At 46.3% G+C, this 16,416-nt stretch overlaps 1 protein-coding gene across 1 annotated transcript; it reads left to right on the top strand.

The window, feature by feature from the left end:
* On the top strand, positions 1-16,347 carry LOC124002778 (zinc finger protein 37-like). Its single transcript, XM_046310506.1, has 2 exons — positions 1-721; positions 15,395-16,347. Exons 1-2 carry the CDS (start codon positions 214-216, stop codon positions 15,913-15,915), a joined length of 1,029 nt encoding a protein of 342 aa, XP_046166462.1. The 5' UTR covers positions 1-213; the 3' UTR covers positions 15,916-16,347.
* Positions 16,348-16,416: the final 69 nt, after the last annotated feature.

Here is a 16,416-nt window from a genome sequence, read left to right as displayed (position 1 = left end):
GTTACGGATTCGACCACATCGGTAGCTCCCAAGCAACATAAAACCGAAACATTGGAGCTCTTTGGACCGTTATGTGTGTTATAGACATCAGCGTTTTAAACACGCTGTCTGCGTATAAAGTTATTCCATTTCACACTGACGCTGTTAGTCAGCTAGCTGGTTAAAATAGCCGAGCACTAGTCTAGTCGATCATGCGAATGAGCATCTCAGGACATGAACTCACTAAATTACTCCCACCCTGCTAAAGAAGAAGCTCGTGGCCTAAACGTTGTCGTGGCAGAGGAAGAGGAGGAAAAAGAAGCGTTCGGAATGAAAGAAGAGAAGAAGGCTATCACATTGAAAGAAGAAGAAGAAGGTATTGGAGTAAATGAGGCGATGTACGTTACAGGGAAAGAAGTGGAGAAAGAAGAAGACGCCGTTGTTCGAGTGAAGGAGGAGATTACTGTCACAGTGAAAGGAGAGGAAGAAGGTTTCTGGGTGAAAGAGGAGGAGAAGTACATGACTGTCACAGTGAAAGGAGAGGAAGAAGGTTTCTGGGTGAAAGAGGAGGAGAAGTACATGACTGTCACAGTGAAAGGAGAGGAAGAAGAGCATGTTTTAGTGAAGGAAGAAGAGGATGTCTTTGGAGTGAAAGAGGAGGAAGAAGCTATGAGAGTGAAAGATGAGGGGGATGATGATGATGATGAAGAGGAGGGGGAGACTGGAGATCTGATTAACACCAGTGAGTATCGCCTTAAAAACAGGGGCATAAACTCTGCAGTTGGTGAACTAATGTGTGGTTTTACAGGGACATTAAGGGGCATTCTAACCACTAGGGTAGCCTAGTGGTTAGAGTGGAGGGACGGCAGGGTAGCCTAGTGGTTAGAGTGTAGGGACGGCAGAGTAGCCTAGTGGTTAGAGTGGAGGGACGGCAGGGTAGCCTAGTGGTTAGAGTGGAGGGACGGCAGGGTAGCCTAGTGGTTAGAGCGTAGGGACGGCAGGGTAGCCTAGTGGTTAGAGCGTAGGGACGGCAGGGTAGCCTAGTGGTTAGAGCGTAGGGACGGCAGGGTAGCCTAGTGGTTAGAGCGTAGGGACGGCAGGGTAGCCTAGTGGTTAGAGCGTAGAGACGGCAGGGTAGCCTAGTGGTTAGAGCGTTGGACTAGTAACCGAAAGGTTGCAAGTTTGAATCCCCGAGCTGACAAGGCAGTTAACCCACTCTTCCTAGGACGTCATTGAAAATAAGAATTTGTTCTTTAACTGACTTGCCTAGTTAAATAAAAGTCAAATAAATGTTTTTAAAAAATAATACTGTTCTACACTTGAATATGTTGTTCAGTAGGAAGCAATACAGACTGGAGGAGCACCAACAAACATTAACATCAAACGCTTCCCTCCCAGCCTGGTATTGGACTATAGGAGTCTAATGTTACACCTTAGACCAACGACCTGATGTAACATTGGACTATAGGAGTCTAATGTAACATTGGACTATAGGAGTCTAATGTTACTCCTTAGACATTGGACTATAGGAGTCTAATGTTACACCTTAGACCAACGACCTAATGTAACATTGGACTATAGGAGTCTAATGTTACACCTTAGACCAAGGACCTAATGTAACATTGGACTATAGGAGTCTAATGTTACACCTTCGACCAACGACCTAATGTAACATTGGACTATAGGAGTCTAATGTTACTCCTTAGACATTGGACTATAGGAGTCTAATGTTACACCTTAGACCAAGGACCTAATGTAACATTGGACTATAGGAGTCTAATGTTACTCCTTAGACATTGGACTATAGGAGTCTAATGTAACATTGGACTATAGGAGTCTGTTACACCTTAGACCAAGGACCTAATGTAACATTGGACTATAGGAGTCTAATGTTACTCCTTAGACATTGGACTATAGGAGTCTAATGTTACTCCTTAGACCAACGACCTAATGTAACATTGGACTATAGGAGTCTAATGTTACACCTTAGACCAAGGACCTAATGTAACATTGGACTATAGGAGTCTAATGCTACTCCTTAGACATTGGACTATAGGAGTCTAATGTTACACCTTAGACATTGGACTACAGGAGTCTAATGTTACACCTTAGACCAACGACCTAATGTAACATTGGACTATAGGAGTCTAATGTTACTCCTTAGACATTGGACTATAGGAGTCTAATGTAACATTGGACTATAGGAGTCTAATGTTACTCCTTAGACATTGGACTATAGGAGTCTAATGTAACATTGGACTATAGGAGTCTAATGTTACTCCTTAGACATTGGACTATAGGAGTCTAATGTAACATTGGACTACAGGAGTCTAATGTTACTCCTTAGACATTGGACTATAGGAGTCTAATGTTACACCTTAGACATTGGACTACAGGAGTCTAATGTTACACCTTAGACATTGGACTATAGGAGTCTAATGTTACTCCTTAGACCAACGACCTGATGTAACATTGGACTATAGGAGTCTAATGTTACTCCTTAGACCAACGACCTAATGTAACATTGGACTATAGGAGTCTAATGTTACTCCTTAGACCAACGACCTAATGTAACATTGGACTATAGGAGTCTAATGTTACTCCTTAGACCAACGACCTAATGTAACATTGGACTATAGGAGTCTAATGTTACACCTTAGACATTGGACTATAGGAGTCTAATGTAACATTGGACTATAGGAGTCTAATGTTACACCTTAGACCAACGACCTAATGTAACATTGGACTATAGGAGTCTAATGTTACTCCTTAGACCAAGGACCTAATGTAACATTGGACTATAGGAGTCTAATGTTACTCCTTAGACATTGGACTATAGGAGTCTAATGTTACTCCTTAGACATTGGACTATAGGAGTCTAATGTTACACCTTAGACCAAGGACCTAATGTAACATTAGACTATAGGAGTCTAATGTTACTCCTTAGACCAACGACCTAATGTAACATTGGACTATAGGAGTCTAATGTTACTCCTTAGACATTGGACTATAGGAGTCTAATGTTACTCCTTAGACATTGGACTATAGGAGTCTAATGTTACACCTTAGACCAAGGACCTAATGTAACATTAGACTATAGGAGTCTAATGTTACTCCTTAGACCAACGACCTAATGTAACATTGGACTATAGGAGTCTAATGTTACTCCTTAGACCAACGACCTGATGTAACATTAGACTATAGGAGTCTAATGTTACTCCTTAGACCAACGACCTAATATAACATTGAACTATAGGAGTCTAATGTTACACCTTCGACCAACGACCTAATGTTACTCCTTCGACCAACGACCTAATGTAACAGTATCCTCGCCCATACCCGGGCGCCTCTGCACACATCAACAACAGTCACACATGAAGCATCGTTACCCATCACTCCACAAAAGCCGTGGCACCTTGCAGAGCAAAGGGGAACCACTACTTCAAGGTCTCAGAGCAAAGGGGAACCACTACCTCAAAGTCTCAGAGCAAAGTGACGTCACCGATTGAATCGCTATTTAGCGCGAACACCGCCGTTTCACATCCGTTACACTCACATGTTCTGTTTGACGGGGGAATTGGCTTCGGAAGCCAAAAACAGCCAAATACTCCCATATTTATTTCAAATTCCAATTGTAAAAATCGATTCCAGTTGCTGTACGGTTCTGGAAACCTGAATCTCTCTTCTTTCGTATCACATCCCCAAAAAATAGCTACACAAATTCAAAATTAGTGTACAGCAAGTGGAGGCTGGTGGTGGGAGGACGACTCATAGTAGTGGCTGGAATGGAGTCAATTGATTGGTTGGTATCAACCACATGGAAACCATGTCTTTGATGTGTGTTTGGTGGGAGAACGACTCATAGTAGTGGCTGGAATGGAGTCGATGGAGTCAATGGATTGGTTGGTATCAACCACATGGAAACCACGTCTTTGATGTGTGTTTGGTGCCATTCCATTTGACTCCATTCCAGCCATTACTATGAGCCGTCCTCCTACCACCAGCCTCCACTTGCTGTACACTTTTAACAGTAAGAGTCCAATGACTCTTATGTGTAATGGAATGGAACTGAGTCATGATCAAATGACTCTTATGTGTAATGGAATGGAACTGAGTCATGATCAAATTACTTTTATGTGTAATGGAATGGAACTGAGTCATGAACAAATGACTCTTATGTGTAATGGAATGGAACTGAGTCATGAACAAATGACTCTTATGTGTAATGGAATGGAACTGAGTCATGAACAAATGACTCTTATGTGTAATGGAATGGAACTGAGTCATGAACAAATGACTCTTATGTGTAATGGAATGGAACTGAGTCATGAACAAATGACTCTTAATAATAATAATATATGCCATTTAGCAGACGCTTTTATCCAAAGCGACTTACAGTCATGTGTGCATACATTCTAATGGATCGAACCCACTACCCTGGCATTACAAGTGCCATGCTCTACCAACTGAGCTACAGAAGGACCATACTCTTATGTGTAATGGAATGGAACTGAGTCATGATCAAATGACTCTTATGTGTAATGGAATGGAACTGAGTCATGATCAAATGACTCTTATGTGTAATGGAATGGAACTGAGTCATGAACAAATGACTCTTATGTGTAATGGAATGGAACTGAGTCATGAACAAATGACTCTTATGTGTAATGGAATGGAACTGAGTCATGATCAAATGACTCTTATGTGTAATGGAATGTTAACAATGGATCACATTTTGTGTTTAGCTGATTTTTTTGCAGGTGTAGCGAAATTCTTGCATTTAGGATATATTTTTCTGTTATGTTCAGCTCATAGTGTCTCCTGTTATGTTCAGCTCATAGTGTCTCCTGTTATGTTCAGCTCATAGTGTCTCCTGTTATGTTCATAGTGTCTCCTGTTATGTTCATAGTGTCTCCTGTTATGTTCAGCTCATAGTGTCTCCTGCTACTGTCCTCTCTTCCACTGACTGTTATGTTCAGCTCATAGTGTCTCCTGTTATGTTCATAGTGTCTCCTGTTATGTTCAGCTCATAGTGTCTCCTGCTACTGTCCTCTCTTCCACTGACTGTTATGTTCAGCTCATAGTGTCTCCTGTTATGTTCATAGTGTCTCCTGTTACTGTCCTCTCTTCTACGGACTGTTATGTTCATAGTGTCTCCTGTTACTGTCCTCTCTTCTACGGACTGTTATGTTCAGCTCATAGTGTCTCCTGTTATGTTCAGCTCATAATGTCTCCTGTTACTGTCCTCTAATAATAATAATAATATAATATATGCCATTTAGCAGACGCTTTTATCCAAAGCGACTTACAGTCATGTGTGCATACATTCCACGTATGGGTGGTCCCGGGAATCGAACCCACTACCCTGGCGTTACAAGCGCCATGCTCTACCAACTGAGCTACAGAAGGACCATAACTCTCTTCTACGGACTGTTATGTTCAGCTCATAGTGTCTCCTGTTATGTTCATAGTGTCTCCTGTTACTGTCCTCTCTTCTACGGACTGTTATGTTCAGCTCATAGTGTCTCCTGCTACTGTCCTCTCTTCTACGGTCTGTTATGTTCAGCTCATAGTGTCTCCTGCTACTGTCCTCTCTTCTACGGTCTGTTATGTTCAGCTCATGGTGTCTCCTGTTATGTTCATAGTGTCTCCTGCTACTGTCCTCTCTTCTACGGTCTGTTATGTTCAGCTCATAGTGTCTCCTGCTACTGTCCTCTCTTCTACGGTCTGTTATGTTCAGCTCATAGTGTCTCCTGTTATGTTCAGCTCATAGTGTCTCCTGTTATGTTCAGCTCATAGTGTCTCCTGTTATGTTCAGTTCATAGTGTCTCCTGCTACTGTCCTCTCTTCCACTCACTGTTATGTTCAGCTCATAGTGTCTCCTGTTATGTTAATAGTGTCTCCTGATACTGTCCTCTCTTCTACTGACTGTTGTGTTCAGCTCATGTTTCCTCTTAAACCACTCAAGTGTTTCTTTAACAGTATGCTTAGGGTCATTGTCCTGCTGGAAGGTGAACCTCCGTCCCAGTCTCAAATCTCTGCAAGACTGAAACAGGTTTCCCTCAAGAATTCCCTGTATTTAGCGCCATTCATAATTTATTCAATTCTGAGCAGTTTCCCAGTCCCTGCCGATGGAAAAACATCCCCACAGCATGATGCTGCTGCCACTACCATGCTCTTCTCGAGGTGATGAAGTGTTGGTTTTTGCGCCAGACATAGAGTTTTCCTTGATGGCCAAAAAGCTCCATTTTAGTCTCATCTGACCATAGTATTGTCTTCCATATGTTTGGGGAGTCTCCCACATGCCTTTTGGCAAACACCAAACGTGTTTGCTTATTTTTTTTCTTGAAGCAATGGCTTTTTTTCAACCCTGACCTGTACTTCTCCACAACTTTGTCCCTGACCTGTTTGGAGAGCTCCTTGGTCTTCATGGTGCCGCTTGCTTGGTGGTGTTGTAGACTGGGGTCTTTCAGAACATGTATATATATATGTAGAAAAGGCCCATGGAGTTGGTGGAATACTCCTTTAATTAATTGCCATTTACTCAGCTGGGCCAGGGGCGCTTTAATTAGGTCAGGTGGAAATGTCCTACAGATCTCAACTCTATAAAAGGAGGAAATTGCCATCGCCTGATCTCGCTGCTTTCTCTTCCCTAAATCCATCTGATCCAGAAGTTCTGTGCGTCCATGAATCCACGTAAGTCCACCGACTCTTACCTTTCATCAGAATGATCTGTGGTGATCGGGAGAGTGGGCCATTCAGTTATTGTTTATAGTTATCACCGCGGAGCGCACGCTTGAAACATATTGTGTAATGTGAATTGTTAATAATGACTGCTATGATTTGATCTTTGATTATGAATTTGATTGTATACATGTTATTTGTTTCCTTTGTGATGCAGCACAGACTACCAGTAAATATACCACTTTATGGTTAAAGGAATTCCTGCCTCAGTCTCATACATTCCTCTGTCACCTGACACGTGACCACCTGTTCACCTTCACTGTCAGTCATCCTACCTGTCCAGCAACCCACACAGATTCCACTAATCTTTCAATGGTCCTTTGAGCCGGATGATGACTGAACCAAAGACAGGTGAAAAGGAAATGGAGGCGGAGAGGGAAGAATTGTCTCCACTGGAAGGAAGAAGAGAGGAGGAGAGAGCAGCTGAGGGAAAGGTCTTGGAACAAAGGAAATATCCAGGAGCTAAGCCTAAAGCAACAAAGGCTTCATCCTCAACTACCAGGAGCACCAGAAGAACCAGGCAAGCACCTGGTTATCTTAAGGACTATGTGTTCGAGGTTCCGACATCAAAGGGCAAGCCCACCAGAGCTCAAAGAGTTGATGGATCAACTATATGTTTCAGCCATCAACCATCCCCTCTGAGCCAAGGACCGGAAACTGCTTTGGAGCAGGAAAGTGGTCTACGTGAGGAACCTATGGAAGAGGTAACTCCCACTGCGCAGGTCGACCAGCTTCCAGAGGCAGGCTCCGCTCACCCCTTAACTAATGGGAAATCGTCGAAGCACTCTAGACGGAGTGGGAGTTCGACCAGTGGATACCCCTTTGGAAGTGGCCATGGCAGCCGCCATTCACTAGCCCTCAGCAATTCACAGAACGCTGTCCTACAAGAGAGGATGAAACTATTAGCTTTGGAGGAAATTGAGCGTCAGATTGAGGAGGAACGACAGGCTGCGAACGATGTCACCAATTGGATGTGCAGGCCCGTAGAGCTCTACAGGAAAGGGAATTCATTGCCAAGGACCTGGCACAGCAGCGACGGCACCGTCAAGCCAGAAGGGAATTAGAAGAGGCACGGATGGTCTCATCCTTCCTGGAGAGGAACGAACAGGGAGTTGACCTGACCACCCCTCCACATGGACCTGAACTGTCTGCCTTTCTTTCCCAATCTGCCCCTCTGGTACAGCATGGCACACAGTCCTCGGAGGCCCCGGGGTCAACAGCCAACACGGAGCACGGGAGACGGGCCGCTCCGCCAACGCCCTCTATGCCAGTGACACAAGTTAGCATTCCTCCATCTGGACAAAGCATCACTCCTTCGCCTTTCCGCCAATTACCAACCAAGGCAAATCGTTCCTTTCATCCAGGGCCAGGCCAGTCCTCAAACAACAGGTCGGAGGGCTCTCGCCCAATTCCGGCTGCCACAAATGGTGGGTCTGGGACAGTAGGTGACCGGCCCAATGAGGCCACAGTGGGCTCATCAGAAGTCCCGGGTTTATCCTTCACGCAACCAGAAGAGGGAGCCAACATTATGAAACTTCTAGTAGCCTCAGCCTATGGAATTCCCAGACCCAAACTGCCATACTTTGAAAACGGAAAGGAGAGTGAATTTGTCCTTTTGGAAATGGCATTGGAGAGCCTACTGGGTATTCACGGTCATCTGTCAGAACGCTACAAATACCAAGTACTAATGGATCATTTGCGGTTTCCCAGTGCATACAGGCTGGCCCAATCCTTTATGCACTCCGCAACACCATACACTGCAGCTCTCCAGGCCCTGAAGGCGAGATATGGTGAGCCACGTCAGCTAGTCCAGAATGAACTAAACAACATCCTGAACACGTCTCCAATTAAAATGGGAGACCATGCTGCCTTCCAAGAATTCTCCCTGGCTGTCCAATCCCTGACCTCGATGCTCCAATCCGTTGAAGGAGAAGACGGGAACGAGCTTAAATGTGGCTCCCACGTGGACAGGCTTCTTAGCAAACTTCCAGTGTACCTCAGAGACAGTTTCATTGAACATTGTTTGAATAAGGGCATCCTGAAAGAGGGCTCGAGAAGCACCTATGCTCTCAGAGACCTGGCCACATGGTTGGAGGTGAAGGCAAAGGCGAAGAGCATCGCTCACCAGGCCACAATCTCCGCCATAGCCATAGGGGGAAGGAAGGAGTTTGAACGCCAGCAGGGACAGAAAAGACCAAATCCCACTACCATGTACTTAAATAGTGAGGCCGGAGAGGAACCTGGGAAAAAGACCCCTCTCAAGAGCAAGAACATCAAATTCCAGCCTTACTGCCCATATTGCAATAGTAAGGGGCACTTCCTTGGCTCATGCCCCAGAGTAAAAAAGCTCACTCAAACTCAATTGAAGGCCTGGATCACTTCAGGCGAGCGATGCTACAAGTGTGCCCGTAGCCATAAGGTGGAGACCTGCACATTGAGGAAACCCTGCAACCGTTGTAAAGAAATCCATCTCACCGTGTTGCATGATCTATTTCCCCAAGCAAAGAAGGAGCAGAGTATGCTCATGGTAGGAGCTGCAAAGGAGCTGTATCTCGACCAGCAGAACCGGTCTCCAAGGGTCATGTTGAAGGTGGTCAAGGTCACTCTGCAAAGTGAAGGGAGAAGCATTGATACATTCGCCGTTCTAGATGATGGGTCAGAAAGAACAATCATTCTCACAGCGGCCACCCGTCAGCTTAACCTGGAAGGGACCCCCGAGACCCTTAATCTCAGAACGGTGCGACATGATGTTATCCAAATGAAAGGCTCTGCTGTAACCTTTAGCATTTCACCTTCAGGAAACAGGGACGTGGCCTATAACATCACCAATGCCTTCACGGCAGATGGCTTGAATCTCGCAGAGCACTCCTGCCCGGTAAGTGTTCTACAGAAACAATATCCTCATCTACGAGGATTGCCTCTTCCTAACCTGGCCAGAGTAGCACCACTTATCCTGATTGGGTCAGACCACCCACATCTCGTCACCCCGACTGAGCCTATACGAGCTGGACCAGAAGGAGGACCCATTGCTGTCCATACATCCTTGGGTTGGGTTGTGCAAGGTCCATCCCATCTACTTCTCTCCACCCAAGCTGTACAGTCACAGCAAGTCCTCTTCACCAGAAGCAATCCAGATGCAGCCACTGACCTCCTTCGGAATGTTGAGATGCTATGGAAGATGGACACCTTCTCCAACCGGAAGCTACAGGAGGTCACTCGCTCGAAAAATGACTCCTATGCATTAGACCTCCTGGAGAAGAGCACCACCACCACTGAAATGGATGGCGTTCGCAGGTATGCAACCCCACTGCTACGGGTGCCCAACCATCCTTCTCTGGCAACCACGACACGGGCTGTACTCCCACTACTGCGTGGAACAGAGCGACGCCTGGTGAAGAATCCTGAGCTTGCAGAAGTTCATAACCGAGAGATTCATAACCTTGTGAAGGCAGGCTACGTCACTGAAGTGACAGCTCATGAAGAGGGAAACGCACTCCGTGAATCCTGGTATCTCCCTCACCATGTTATCCAGCAACATGGTGGGAAGTATAGACTTGTCTTCAACTGTTCATTCCAAGCAGCTGGTCAAAGCCTGAATGACTGTCTACTCCCCGGACCAACCTTAGGTCCTTCCTTGCTCGGTGTCCTCCTCCGGTTCCGGCAGCACTCTACAGCCATCAGTGGAGACATCAAAGCCATGTTTCATCAGATTTGTTTACTGCCTTCTGACACCACACTGCTCCGGTTCATATGGCGAAATATGGAACGAGATGCAGAGCCCACAATCTATGAATGGCAGGTACTCCCATTCGGCACCACCTGCAGTCCTTGCTGTGCCATATACGCTCTGCAGAGACACGCATGGGAGCATCCAGACAGTGACCCAGAAGTATTGGATTCAGTGGAAAATGCCTTCTATGTGGATAACTGCTTACAAAGCATCCCATCCACGGCTGAAGCGAAATCACTCCTTGATAAAGTGCGGAATCTCCTGTCCAAAGGGGGATTTGAGGTCCGACAGTGGGCTAGTAACAGAGCGGAGGTTATCCAGCACCTCCCGCCACAAGCTAGGTCCAGTAGCAGTGAACTATGGCTAACGCAGTCTGGTGCTAACCCAGAAGAGCCCACTCTAGGACTGAGGTGGAGCTGCAAACCGGATACCCTGGGGTATAAGCACCGCTCATCCCCGAGTACCGAAACCCCCACTCTGCGCACCATCTATCGGACCCTGGCCAGTCAATACGATCCCCTTGGGTATATCCTGCCATACACAACACGGGCCAAAGTCTTAGTCCAGGACCTGTGGCAGACCAAGAGGGACTGGGATGAACCAATCCACCCAGCTGACCTAGTGGAACGATGGATCTGTTGGGAAACTGAGTTAACGGAGCTCTCTGATGTCCAAATGCCAAGATGTTATGTACCATCCTGTGTTGACCAACTGGGATCATGCCTGGAACTGCATGTGTTCTGTGACGCTTCGGAGCGAGCTTATGGGGCGGTTTCCTATCTTAGAGTGGAGGATAAGGCAGGCCACACCCATGTCTCCTTTGTCATGGCCAGGTCCAGGGTCGCACCCAAGAAGCAGTTGTCAATGCCTAGGCTGGAACTCAGTGCTGCCCTTTCCGGAGCCCAGTTGGCCTCTACCTTGCGAGCCGAGCTCACCTTGCCAATCCAAAGGATCATCTACTGGAGTGATTCGACCACTGTATTGACATGGCTCAAGTCGGAGTCCTGCAGGTATAAGGTGTTTGTCGGGACTCGCATTGCGGAAATCCAAGACCTAACAGAAGTCCAGGACTGGAGGTATGTTGATAGCATAAACAATCCTGCTGATGACATTACTAGAGGTAAAACCCTTAAGGAATTGGCTAAACCCCATCGCTGGAGCTTGGGACCACCATTCTTGTCCCAACCAGAGAACGAGTGGCCGACAGCCCCCAGGCGTGCGGCCCTTCCGCGACCGACTGAAGCTCATGAGTTAAGGAAGTCTGCCCAATGCTACAGCATTTCTACGGAACCAACAACGGCTCTCCCTGACCTAACACAATCCCAAACACTGCCGGATCTGATCACAGCCACAAACCAGACCTCAGATGGGGTGGCTTCTATACCTACCTCCCTCGCGGCAGAGACACTACTCCTCCAGCAAGCACAAGCAGTTAGCTTCCCTGAGGAGTTAAAAGCTCTGAAAGCCGGTAGGGAAGTGGCTAAGGGCAGCCGTCTTCTCTCTCTTGCCCCAGAATATGATCCAATCCTTGGAGTGATCAGAGTCGGAGGAGGCTGCGCCAAGCGGAGGTTTTGGACCCAGATGCTATCCACCCAATTATCCTCGACTCCAGACACCCTCTTACCAGGCTCCTCATCAAGAGTTATGATGAGCGGCTTCTCCACCCAGGGCCAGAGAGGGTCTATGGGGAGATGAGGCGGAAGTACTGGATAATTGGAGGACGAGGAGCCATTCGTAAGCACCAATACGCCTGCGTAGAATGTCAGAGATGGCGGGCCGGAGCTACGGTGCCCAAAATGGCAGATTTACCCCCTGCTCGCTTGCGCCTCCTTAAACCACCCTTCTGGTCAACAGGAGTAGATTGCTTCGGCCCCTTGATGATCAAGTTAGGTCGTCGTGTGGAAAAGCGCTGGGGCATTCTATTCAAGTGTTTGACAACCAGATGTGTCCACCTGGACCTACTGGAGAGTTTGGATACGGAAGCCTTCCTCATGGCCCTACGGCGGTTTATCTCCCGACGGGGGAAACCCTACGAGATCCTGGCTGACAGAGGTACGAACTTCAAGGCAGGAGAAGCCAGGTTGGAGGAAGCCATGGAACCCAGCCTCCAGGATCAGCTGATGGACCAACAAATCTCATTCAAATTTAACCCTCCAGGCGCTCCTCATTTTGGAGGAACATGGGAGCGAGAGATCAAATCTGTAAAGACGGCCTTACGAGTCGTACTAGGGGACCAAACTGTCACTGAAACGGTCTTGAGGACTGTCCTGATAGAGGTGGAAGGGATTCTGAACTCCAAACCCTTGGGATATCTCTCTGCAGACATCGCTGACCCCGATCCGGTTACACCGAATATGCTCTTGATGGGGCGCCGAGATGCGTCACTTCCTCAAGCCATGTATGCTGATACCAACCTCGTAGGCAGACGCCGGTGGCGACACAGCCAAATCTTAGCTGACCTTTTTTGGGCCCGATTCATTCGGGATTACCTACCAAGTCTACAGCACAGAGGGAAATGGCGGAGAGAAATGGCCAGCCTGGAAACTGGCCAAGTAGTAATGATGGTGGACCCTCAGCTGCCTCGAGCCTCCTGGCCGGTGGGCCGTATAACTAAGACCATGCCTGGGACCGATGGTCGTGTTAGATCAGTGGAAATCCAGGTGAAGAACCGGACATATATCCGGCCAGTTGCCCGACTGATTCCTCTCCCTGAGATGACAGAGGATGGGGAGCAATGAGCCTTTTTGAGGAATGTGGAAATTAACAAATTTCCGGGGTGGCTGTAGAAAAGGCCCATGGAGTTGGTGGAATACTCCTTTAATTAATTGCCATTTACTCAGCTGGGCCAGGGGCGCTTTAATTAGGTCAGGTGGAAATGTCCTACAGATCTCAACTCTATAAAAGGAGGAAATTGCCATCGCCTGATCTCGCTGCTTTCTCTTCCCTAAATCCATCTGATCCAGAAGTTCTGTGCGTCCATGAATCCACGTAAGTCCACCGACTCTTACCTTTCATCAGAATGATCTGTGGTGATCGGGAGAGTGGGCCATTCAGTTATTGTTTATAGTTATCACCGCGGAGCGCGGCTTGGAGCGCACGCTCGAAACATATTGTGTAATGTGAATTGTTAATAATGACTGCTATGATTTGATCTTTGATTATGAATTTGATTGTATACATGTTATTTGTTTCCTTTGTGATGCAGCACAGACTACCAGTAAATATACCACTTTATGGTTAAAGGAATTCCTGCCTCAGTCTCATACATTCCTCTGTCACCTGACACGTGACCACCTGTTCACCTTCACTGTCAGTCATCCTACCTGTCCAGCAACCCACACAGATTCCACTAATCTTTCATATATATATATATATATATATATATATACTGAGATCATGTGACACTTAGATTGTACACATGTGGACTTTATTTAACTAATTATGTGACTTCTGAAGGTAATTGCTTGCACAATATCTTATTTAGGGGCTTCATAGCAAAGAAGGTGAATACATATGCACACCCCACTTTTCAGTTTTTTAAATATATATATAATTCTTTGAAATAAGTACTTTTTTTTTCATTTCACTTTACCAATATGGACTATTTTGTGTATATCCATTACATGAAATCCAAATAAAAATCCATTTAAATTACAGGTTGTAATGCAACAAAATAGGAATAATGCCAAAGAGGATGAATACTTTTGCAAGGCACTGTATATGGTATACCGCCAGTCTAGTTGGGATTAAGGCCCTGTATATGGTATACCGCCGGTTTAGTTGGGATTAAGGCCCTGTATATGGTATACCGCCAGTCTAGTTGGGATTAAGGCCCTGTATATGGTATACCGCCAGTCTAGTTGGGATTAAGGCCCTGTATATGGTATACCGCCGGTTTAGTTGGGATTAAGGCCCTGTATATGGTACACCGCCAGTCTAGTTGGGATTAAGGCCCTGTATATGGTATACCGCCAGTCTAGTTGGGATTAAGGCCCTGTATATGGTATACCGCCAGTCTAGTTGGGATTAAGGCCCTGTATATGGTATACCGCCAGTCTAGTTGGGATTAAGGCCCTGTATATGGTACACCGCCAGTCTAGTTGGGATTAAGGCCCTGTATATGGTATACCGCCAGTCTAGTTGGGATTAAGGCCCTGTATATGGTATACCGCCGGTTTAGTTGGGATTAAGGCCCTGTATATGGTATACCGCCAGTCTAGTTGGGATTAAGGCCCTGTATATGGTATACCGCCAGTCTAGTTGGGATTAAGGCCCTGTATATGGTATACCGCCGGTTTAGTTGGGATTAAGGCCCTGTATATGGTATACCGCCAGTCTAGTTGGGATTAAGGCCCTGTATATGGTATACCGCCGGTTTAGTTGGGATTAAGGCCCTGTATATGGTATACCGCCAGTCTAGTTGGGATTAAGGCCCTGTATATGGTATACCGCCAGTCTAGTTGGGATTAAGGCCCTGTATATGGTATACCGCCGGTCTAGTTGGGATTAAGGCCCTGTATATGGTATACCTCCAGTCTAGTTGGGATTAAGGCCCTGTATATGGTATACCTCCAGTCTAGTTGGGATTAAGGCCCTGTATATGGTATACCGCCAGTCTAGTTGGGATTAAGGCCTTGTATATGGTATACCGCCAGTCTAGTTGGGATTAAGGCCTTGTATATGGTATACCGCCAGTCTAGTTGGGATTAAGGCCTTGTATATGGTATACTGCCAGTCTAGTTGGGATTAAGGCCCTGTATATGGTATACCGCCAGTCTAGTTGGGATTAAGGCCCTGTATATGGTATATATATATAGCAAGGCCCTGTATATGGTATACCTCCAGTCTAGTTGGGATTATACTTCATCGGAAGACAGTTTAATCAAGTAGAGGTTTTATTCACGTCTCTGTTTAACCAAATACTCTGTTTGTCTTTGGCAGAAGAGAGACCAGACTCTCAGTCTGACGGCAGGAAGAGTCCATTGGGGGAACCAGACCCAGAGACGGCCAAACCAGCAAGACCACACCACTGCTCCCAGTGTGGAAAGAGTTTTTCCCGGTTATGGGACCGGAAAATACATGAGAGAATACACTCTGGAGTAAAGCCTTACCACTGCTCAGACTGTGGAAAGAGATTTACCCAGCTAGGGCACCTGAAAGAACATAAGAGAACACACACTGGTGAGAAGCCCTACCAATGCTCCCAGTGTGGAAAGAGTTTTAACCAGTTAGGGGCCCTGAAAACGCATGAGAGAATACACACAGGAGAAAAGCCCTACCAATGCTCCCAATGTGAAAAGAGATTTACCCAGTTAGGTACACTGAAAGAGCATGAATTAAAACACACAAAGACACAGGAGAAGACATACCACTGCTCTCATTGTGGGAAGACATTTTCCAGGTCAGAGGACCTGAAATCACATGAGAGAATAGCGAGGCTGTGTTCCGACTTGTGTTTTTGACTGAGATTTTTTTTTGTCTTTGTTCATGCTAGATGCTGTTCATCACGTTTGCCGCTTGCTGACTGATTTTTTTTTTTAAAGAGAGAGAGCGCTCGTAGACCTTGTCCCGTTGGGACGTAGACAGTTCCGGAAGACAAATGAATAATGTCAGTCATAAGTATTTTACAGTTCTTCCAGGGGGGTCGGTAACTGTCAGTGTAGTTGACCACTGATTCGTCGAGCTTCATGTCAGTCATAAGTATTTTACAGTTCTTCCAGGGGGGGCGGTAACTGTCAGTGTAGTTGACCACTGATTCGTCGAGCTTCATGTCAGTCATAAGTATTTTACAGTTCTTCCAGGGGGGGGCGGTAACTGTCAGTGTAGTTGACCTCTGATTCGTCGAGCTTCATGTCAGTCATTCCCACTTCGGTCCACGTGTGTGAAAGAAGGTGTGATCTTCTTCTTCAGTCTTACTTCAGTAAAGGATAATCTCTCACCTTAACACAAAACACGTGATCTCA

Source organism: Oncorhynchus gorbuscha, linkage group LG18 (assembly GCF_021184085.1).
Source record: "Oncorhynchus gorbuscha isolate QuinsamMale2020 ecotype Even-year linkage group LG18, OgorEven_v1.0, whole genome shotgun sequence".
NCBI classification, from domain to species: domain Eukaryota; kingdom Metazoa; phylum Chordata; class Actinopteri; order Salmoniformes; family Salmonidae; genus Oncorhynchus; species Oncorhynchus gorbuscha.
The sequence above is the reverse complement of the archived record's forward strand: the minus strand, read 5'-3'. Positions and strand labels throughout refer to the sequence as shown.